This window comes from Carassius carassius, chromosome 14 (assembly GCF_963082965.1).
Source record: "Carassius carassius chromosome 14, fCarCar2.1, whole genome shotgun sequence".
NCBI classification, from domain to species: Eukaryota; Metazoa; Chordata; class Actinopteri; order Cypriniformes; family Cyprinidae; genus Carassius; species Carassius carassius.
This window is the reverse complement of record NC_081768.1, coordinates 22,659,773-22,669,792: the sequence shown is the minus strand read 5'-3', so window position 1 is coordinate 22,669,792 and position 10,020 is coordinate 22,659,773. Positions and strand designations below refer to the sequence as shown.

The window sequence follows — 10,020 nt, the reverse complement described above, 5'->3', positions numbered from 1 at the left end:
CTTAGCGATCTCTCTCTCTCTCTCTCTCTCTCTCTCTCTCACTCTCTCTCTCTCTCTCTGAGCGGCGCAATCACAGGCTGAGCGCTCGAGCGCTCACTAACCATTCATTCTACTGACATCTAGCGGCGACAGAGCAGCATTACACAGGACCGCAACAAACCCGTCATAACCGATAAACACAGTCTTTTGATTTTATTTATTTATTTATTTATGTCTCTGGATTTCTTTTTTCATGGTTTCCAGATTATCCAATATTGCACATAACGGTATTGTGTCAAGACTCTCTGCGGTCATCTGCCTAAATTCTGATTTGTAATTTATTTAAAATCACAATTTGTTTGTTAAACAGAACAGTTCAGTCCGTGCATTTTGATTATTCCATTTCCTTTATTTCACTGGATAATACAGGGTTGATGTTGTTTTTTTTTAAAAACAAACAAAAAGCTAAAAAATAAATAAACTAAATAAATAAAATGTTTGTTCCATTTTGAAAAAAAGAGACCTTAACAAAACGTTAAATAATAATGTTGGTTTCTCTAGAAGCATGTGCTGAATTAACAATTTAATGAACTTTGACATATTTATTCAATGTTTAATTTTGAACATTTTAAAGAAGGCAAAAGGAAGGAAAAGATAAACATAACCCTAAAGTCAAGCTTTAGTCAAACAGACCATAACATGTTAGTCAGACTACAAGTAGCTGCATAATAACCATGCAAGTGGTTGCAATTTATCTTACATTTGCACTTCCTGTACAAGCACAGAAATAAATGCCCTCTTATCATTACATACAACAGCATTAAAGATAGCACACAAAATGTTTGATGTTCTCGGTATGAAACACACTTGATGAAAAACGTAAAGAAAACGGTGTTTGTGAGCAGCAGGTGAACAAAGTCTGAACTTCTTCTAAAAGACAGCAGTGCTCACGGAGGCAGTGTGTGATGCAGAGATCAGAATGATCCAAGAATAAACTGGCATCAGAAACTACAACTGACAAGTTTGGTTTATGTTCCTAGCTGAACTTGACAGCTGCTTTGAAAGTGCACTCCTCATTAAAGGTCGATTTATAATATGGCAAATAACTGACTATTCAAACACACACAAACACACACACACACACACATATATATATATATATATATATATATATATATATATATATGTATGTATATTACATAAATATCTTACAAAAAAAGAAAAAAAAAGCTGGATCAAAAGATTTTTCAAAGAGAGGTGAATATTTAAAGGAGCAGTTCACCCAAAAATCTAAGCTTTTTAAAAAATTTTACTCACTCTTAGGCCATCCAAGACGTAGATGAGTTTGTTTCTTCATCTGAACAGATTTGAAGAAATTAAGCAGCATTACATCACTTGGCCAGCAATGGATCCTCTGCAGTGAATGGGTGCCGTCAGAATGAGAGTCCAAAAAGATGATAAAACATCACAATAGAAATAATGGATTATTATGCAGTCATATTCTAGCAAGTAAAACAAGTCTTGATGTATTTTTTTTGTTACAAACATGCAGCTTTTCTCTTTACAGGATGTTAATTGATGGACACATTTTGCAGTTTATAAAATTCTTGATGAATTTGTTTCTTACAAACACTCAGATTTCACTTCATAAAACATAAACTGATGGACTGGAGTGGTGTGGATTACTTGTGGATTATTGTGATGTTTTTAATCAGCTGTTTGGACTCTCATTCTGACGGCACCCATTCACTGCTGAGGATCTATTGGTGAGAAAGTCATGCAACGCTACATTCCTCCAAATCTGTTATTATGATGAAGTAACAAACTTGTCTATATCTTGGAAATTTTCTTTTTTCGGGTGAACTGCTGTATTCTTTTAAAAGCTGTGTCGCAGATTTAATCTATAGGATATTTATATTGGAGTGACACGTTATTTGAAGAGCACACTGTACAAAGGACAATACAAGATCACAATGTTCTTCAAAAGGGAAATGTGTAGAAAACGCATGATGTACAGTACATATATTATATTCTTGTTCAAAACATGGAAAAAGTCAAACACACTTCAATGTGCAAAATTATACTGAGAAAAAAGAAATGATGCCTTGTGTACAATAAAACTAAAAACACTTTACAACATGCTCTAAAGTAAAAAATAAAAATAAAATAAAAAAAATTCACCCAATGCTAATTTAATACAGAACACATTAGATCAGATCAGTTTTTTGAGCATTGTAAATTGAGCATTATGTGAGTGGGTCCAGAATGAGTAATACATGCAACAAATTTGAGAATATAACAACTAAAAAGTATTTCTCTTCTTTTTGGCAGTTATTATAATCTGAAATGTGCTGCAAATATTAATTATTCTCCACCTGCTGGCATAAAATAATGCATGTCTGTAAATGTACAGATGTCAACACACTTAAAAATAAAGGTAACAGTTAAAGGGCTTTACAGCCTGACACCATATATCGGTATGATACACAGCCTAATGCCAGTTCTTTAAAAAATTATTCATGCACTGATGATTTGTGATTTAAAGATCCTAGAAATCAATCAAGAGCTTTCTAAATCTCCAGAATATCATATACAGTAGTCAAGACTTTAAACTTGAAAATGTGCCCCAATAACCCACTGAAGAACCTTTATTTTTAAGTGTTTCACTACGAAACGCTGATTTATTACACATATATCATTCAACTTTAAGTCTTCAAAACAAATAAAAGTAGATTTTCAGTCATTTATAATCCAATAATCAAAGTTTCAAATAAACATTATCTTCAATTTTTTAGTATTTATTTCAGATTACCGTGAAAACAATAACCTATACTCAGACTTTAATGAGTTGAATGCAAATGTGTTTAATTTAAATAATCTGGATAACACCTTAATCTATTAAAATCGACATAATGGAAGATTTGATTGAACTCAACATTTACAGTGGGTTTATATACAACCAATTGTTTCTGAAACAGTCAAAGTATAATATAAGGAATGCTTGCATTAGGTTAAAAAAATCATAGCTGCTGGTACATATGAGACCACATCAAATTTCCTTTTTTTTTCTTTTTTAAATCCAGGTTACAATTTTAAAAGCAATTAAAGGTGATTTTCCCTCACAGACTCTGTTAAGGTTGATGTGGTGTTGTCATCTCAGAGCAGTACTATATATTCTGTGATTCTGGTAATAATAACAACCAAAATTAGCTTTCATGTAAAAAAAAAAAAAAAAAAAGAGGTTTACTCTACTCAGGCATAAAAACTTCATATGAACAAATGGTTTATCTGAGTTCAAACGTGTGCTGAACCAATGATAAATTAAATGGCCAATGCGTCACTGCTGGTTAAAATTTGTTGCTTTAGCTGCCCCAATACATTTTGAAAAGTACAGGCATTCCTGTAAGAATAGATTTACTCAAACAAACTGCATGCAGTTATTTGCATTTCAAAGAGTTGGCAAAATATACAGATGGAGTCAGCATTGACATCTATGTTTACAGCAGTGAAATGTTGCAACACCATCAAATGCCCATGTTGCAATTTTCGAATACTGTTTTTGTGAAGTAACATTTAGTTTGTACATTGAGCATTTCGAATTAGTTCCGATAGTCTTTCATGTTTACTTTGTTTTCAGCTGTACGACTTGCTCTATTCTCAGTTTTTAAAGGCAGACTACAACATTATGTTATCTGAATGTACTGTAATACATGAAATGCATAATGCAAAGCATGTTAAATAGCTACTACTAATAAAAGCGAATATGAGTGAAGTGTGAGGTCACATTCTACTTGCAACTCTCGACAGACGGCAGTGATAGTTTGAATCAGGAATCATCAAAGATTTTGTCTTTCTTTGGTTTGTCTGGAAACACAAGGACACTCAAGACCACATCTGCATGTTCAACGAGCTGCGCTGGATCCTCTGATCACAAACATTATTAACATCGTCATCAACAAGGAACGAAATGTGCTAAAATGTTTCTTTCACATAGTGAACAATATAAAAGAGAAAGAAAAAGGTGTAAAACTTGGAGAAATGACAGGCTACTTCTTGCATCCTCGTGTTTTCTGTAGTCCAGTCTCGCATCTGCCGCCCCCTGGAGCCCTTTAGTACTACAGGACACTTATACAGGAAACTAAACCCTTCAAAGAGCCACCAAAGAGCAGGCCAAACTCAAAGCTCTCCCAAAACCCCTTCAAGTTTTTTTGTTGCTTATGAAGGAAATCGAAGCAGAAGCTTATGGATCTCACTGCAGGGTTTACTTCTTGGCGAGCTGGAACGGATTCTGACCCTTTTAATAAAAGAAACATACATATTTGTAGTGGACATCTGCAGCAGTGACGTACGGAGAAGGCCTCACACAACATAACACAATCCTGAAACCCACTGATGCAGTTTTCACACTTTCGTCAGATGCGCGTCACAATAACAAGCACAACTTCAGCACGTAAACATCCTGAGGGTGTTAATTTTTCTTAGTCTCTCTGTAAACGTCATGTCATAGCCATGCAAACAAAGAGTTAAAAATGAGAATCTTCTTAGGATATCAAATCAAAGAGAGAACATATGAATAATTAAGACGTGTTTAAAAACATTTTGGCTTTTTACAGCCATTTATTATCTTATATTCCTCATGTTGACAGCATAGCTTCTTTGACATTATTGTTGACTACTTTGGCAGAGTAAAAGCATTAAGGCACATGTTAGTATGAGGTATTACAGACAGATAAAATGTTTATAGACATGTGATTACAAACCATGCTTAACTTGATATTAAGTGGCAAAACAGAGCCTGAATAGCTTGTCAATGTAAGCAGCAGCAATCCTACACAATCCACTTCAACACTGAATGAACATAAAACAAAATTATTGTTGGGAATAAACATATTATGATGTAAATGTCACGTGACTCTTCATTTTTACTTATGGATGAGGTAAAATGGGACATACACTTCCATTCGAAAGTTTGGGGTCTGTAAGATTTTTGAAAGAAGTCACTTACTGTACTGTATGTTCACCAAGGTTCAATAAAAACAGTAATATTGTGATTTTTTTTTATAATTTAAAATAACCGTATAAGCATGTAATTTATTCTAAATGTTCAGCGTTCAGCATCAGTCTTAACGGTCACATGATCCTTCAGAAATCTGTCTAATTTGCTGATTTGCTGGTTAGAAAGTTCCACTTTTGATCAGTTTAATTAATGCCTCTTTGCTAAATAAAAGTACTATTATCTTAAAAAAAAAATACTGACCCCAAACTTTTGAATGGTTGTGTTGATGCTTATTAACAAACACAAACATGTGCTTGACAGTGAGCAGCAATATGTACGAGATAATTTAAGACTAAATTCATTGCCCATGTAACTTGCATTTATCGACTATGCTATTAAATTGCCAGAAATAAGAATAAAGATAGAGAAAAAAATAGCTGCTCAAAGGGCAAGGTTTATAGGCATATTATATTTACATGAAACCCATCAAGGCAAAGCACTGTGTGTGGTTTTCTTTATATAAAGCTGTTCATTAATTCAGTTTTCGCAATAATATATTTTGCAAAGAATTGCAGGTGAATATGGAGAAAACTCACTTAACGAGCCATGCATTGCAAATGTTCAAAATTTATGCACTGAAACTCATATAAAACAACTGACTTGATATTTCTACCCCATGTAGTCTGGACATTGAAATAAGTCATTTTAATGTTCAGTAAACATTTGCATTTACAGTGTAAGCTCATTAGGTGTGGTGTGAACATGTTAATCTCAGAGCAAAGGGTTTCCTCTTAAACACAAGGCCAATTTGTAACTCCAGCCCCACTAATCAGTGCAGCGTGGTCCCACACAACACATTAAAATACCATGATACAATAAGTTAATAGGCACTTATCAGTTAACATAATGCACAAATATCATGCATATGCTGCCACAGTATATTTTTCCTCCATAAAAAAAAAAACATCTTGACATAATGCATAGTTACAGTATAAAGTCCATTATATAAACAACGTTACCAGTAATAAAAATAAACGTCTGTACAAAAGTCCTGTCAGTATTTTTATGGTTTGCTGTATTTTCTATCAATATAACAGGTCAATGGCAAAAAAAGTACAAAAATAAATATTCTATTTACAATCACACATGGCACTCAGGAATTAATGTCACTGCAAAACAAGAGGCAAAAAGATTGAGTTATTTTCGAGCACACACTTTACGAGCAAACGGAGGTATAGAGTTATTCTTAAAATGTTGAATCGACAGTAAATCTCAAATCACATACTAAACAACTGATCATAAAGTATCATATTAGCAGACAGAAAATGTTTAGTTCTGTACTGAGTAATGCTCTAAATAATTTCTGAACCAATTGGTATTACATTATCGTTAAACTTATTATAGATGACTATTAATATATTCACTTTAAATCCATACCTCCATATGACAAATATTGCAAAATATGACAAATACCTCCATATGACTTACTATGAGTTATCATAGTAAGGATGGTATGGCCACAAATTATTTAAAAACTGAAATATTGATATGATCAGTCAATAGAACTCACTTTATTCCAACACCCTGGTACTGGCAAACCATCATCGCCCTAAAACAACAAAGAGGAGTGGTGAAGAACGGTAAGAATTCGTCATTTTCTTGAGAAGGGAGACATATCCGTATCCGTGCACATATAATATATATATAATCCTTTCAAAAGTCACTTTTGCATTTTACATTTCCATTTCCCCTCTGCAGTCAATCAATAAATGACTGTCCGTGCACACAAACATAAACACATAGTGGCAACTTTATAATAATTATACTATTCTATCTCCATCTGCAGTATACACTTGGATATTTCTATCAATTCAAAGTGTTTTCATTCTTGACAATTTAATCAGGTGAAATGTTATCCTTGAAAACAATGACCAGTCAAGATGCCTGCTTTTTGCAACAATGTATTTCCAGTAAACACTTTCCCTCATGCAGATTTCTGTGGTGACCCAGGATGCTCCAATTTACTGGACTGAAACAGATGTGGTGAAATGTAGTGAAGGTTTATTTAGACAAAATGTGGGTTAGTGTAAGAATATTGAATACAAAGATAAGTGAAATGAAAATGGAACACATGCAGTCATGTTAAATATTAACAAAGTTAACTAGTTAAGTAGCAACAATCCTATTTTACAAATAGTCTACATATTTCATCCATAATCAACAGAAATCTAGAAAGTTAAACCTTATGTGTTACAGATTTTTATTATTTTATTATATATATCAATTAGTTGGGTTGAAACATTTTTAAAATGGCTAAAAATTTATGGAATATATTTTTTTTTCACCCTCTGGCCATCCAAAATGTGTGTCTCGTCAAAACAGATTTGCAGAAATTCAGCATTACATAATTTGCTCACAAATGGATCCTCTGCAGTGAATGGGTGCCGTCAGAATGAGAGTCAAAACAGCTGATAAAAGCATCACAATAATCCACAAGTAATCGACACCACTCCAGTCCATTAATTAATGTCTTGTGAAGTGAAATCTGAGTGTTTGTAAGAAACAAATTCATCAAGAATTTTACAAACTGCTAAATGAGTCCTCTATCCATAATATTGCTTTCGCCAGTGAAATAGTTATCTGAATCAGGAGAGAAATATGTGCAGACCAAGCATGGTTTACAAGGTAAAAACATTACAAAGCAGTTCTATACAAATATGTATGTGGAATTTGATGTGAGAGGACAACAGTGGATTGGAATTTTTCACTGGAGGAAGTATTATTAGATTTACAGACTAGTATTTTAACCCGAAGCAATTGTTTAACTTCATAAAACATTAACTGATGGACTGGAGTGGTGTGGATTGTTTATGGATTATTGTGATGTTTTTATCAGCTGTTTGGACTCTCATTCTGACGGCACCCATTCACTGCAAATGATCCATTGGTGAACAAGTGATGCAATGCTACGTTTCTCCAAATCTGTTCCATTGAAAAAACATAAGTATCTGCATCTTTGATGACCTTGGATGAAGTGTGAGTAAATGTTAATATTTAGAGGAACTATTCCTTTAAAATATATAGAAAGAATTAATTATAGATATTAACACTGATGCATGCAAGAATTTTCTGTCCTATTCTGTAACTCTACTCACTCCAATCCTTAAACATGCTATGCTGAAACGTTATGGAATTAGAAAGCATTACTGGTTCAGGAAGGAAGGAAGCATGCAGAATAAGGAAAGGGATAAACAGCAGCATACCACGGGACACGGGGCATCTAGCCCGTCCAGGCCTGGCAGCCCTGGTTCACCTTTCTCTCCTTTAAAGCCTCGGAAACCCTGTTCATGAAATCAGTCATATAAACATCCTGTAGTCCAGCTACACTGGCCGCTCTGTTCCAGCGTCTGAGCACTCTGGACCCGAGACTGACAGGAAGAGACCTGCTGCATCCACAGGGCTGGAAACTCACATCATTTGGTTACTGAACTAGTGGTTCCATCCTACTGTGTTCAGCAGAACCATATTCCTGTCAGTCTAACTCCTGAAAAGCAAACATCCCATTGAGAGTTCTGGTGCCTAGTCATTTTTAATTCAAATCCCCATCTATAATATTTCAAATATAATGCACGAGTCTCTATTTTTTATATTCATTGTAATTCACAGACTTCGACCAGAACTCTTCTGGGCATCTGTTAGTGTTTATTACACAAAGACATAAGGAGACATGGCTTTCAGGAAGTCTCCTTTTGCCTTAGTGCTGCACGTTGAACGAAAGACATACCAACGGACACGGAGCATCTAATCCGGGGGCTCCTTGGTCTCCCTTATCCCCTTTGGCCCCCCTGTTGCCTTTCTTGCCCCTCTCCCCCTGCAAACAACAGTGCATTCAAAAAAGTCAGACTTTAGTCCTCCTAGTCTACTATAGCAGTACTAGTAAGAAAAGCACCGTCACTGTGAATAACTGTAAGAGACTTTAGATGCTCTTTAAGACATTCTGAGAGTAGCTGTGTCTCTGAATGGAGCTATGATGAGTAGTGGAATCATTTAAGGAGGGTAAGTGAAGGGGTTAAGGAGAAGGAGATCAGCCAGTGTGGTTAGTGTGCAGACTTTCATTTACTTGATTCATTTAATGCACATCTATTTGGATAGTGTAAAGCGCTTTTCACAATACATATTTAAAGGTGCCTTAGAATGCAAAAATCACTTTTATAAGGTGTTTGAACACAGTTGTGTGGCCACAGTGTGTGAAAACAACCAGCCTATAATGGTAAAAATCCACCCACTCATTGTTTTATAATCCTAATAAATCATAACCAGTCTCTCCACACTAACAGTTCTAGGTTTCTCACTATGACGTCATACTCGGGGAAAGTCCCGCCCATTTGTGATGCTCTCTGCCCTATTAGCATATACACAGGCCTGAGTGAGAAGCAGCGGTCTGCTATTACTGTTCTCTTGCTGTAGCTACTGGTGATAAAATGTCAGCGCCAAAGAGCCATTAAAAGTAAAAGCAAAACATAGGAGTCTCCATAGACTGCTGAGGACATGGTGGTTAACTTTCATTTTCTAAGGAAGTGTCCCATAAAAAATGGAAATGTCCTATATGCTTGAGCTAATCAATTTACACCGGACAAACGAGGGTCAGTTCAGCTCTGGAGTTGTGCACAGATTGCTTCTGAAGAGCGATCGATACCAATGTGTGCAAATGTCCAGACTTCAGACAAAATAAGCATCACACCTCATATTTTGTTTTTCAAAAGAGCTTCTTGGCTCTCTGTAAGGCTAATGCTGCTAAAGCTACCATTGCCTCTGCCTTTTTTTACTGATTCTGCCTTCATGTGCTACCAGAATGATCGTAAATAGGAATGTTGTATATAAAAATTACATTTGGAAGTAATGTTAAGATAAAACTTCACATACACTCTCTGGGGACATCAGAGAACAATTTAAAATATTGTAACAATGCATTCTATGGCACCTTTAATATATATTTCTACATTATTATTATTATTATTATAACCAATATAGGTGAAAGGATTTTT

At 34.8% G+C, this 10,020-nt stretch overlaps 1 protein-coding gene across 1 annotated transcript in view; it reads right to left on the bottom strand.

Annotated features, from left to right (window-relative positions):
- Positions 1–1,668: 1,668 nt before the first annotated feature.
- LOC132157362 (collagen alpha-1(XIII) chain-like) overlaps positions 1,669–10,020 on the bottom strand; it is a 47,048-nt gene continuing 38,696 nt past the window's right edge. Inside the window, exons 38-40 of the mRNA XM_059566696.1 lie at positions 8,760–8,846; positions 6,546–6,584; positions 1,669–4,273 (exon numbers count right to left, since the gene is read on the bottom strand). Coding sequence (XP_059422679.1) covers positions 4,241–4,273; positions 6,546–6,584; positions 8,760–8,846 — 159 coding nt within the window. The 3' untranslated portion in view covers positions 1,669–4,240. The remainder of the gene's footprint in view (positions 4,274–6,545; positions 6,585–8,759; positions 8,847–10,020) is intronic.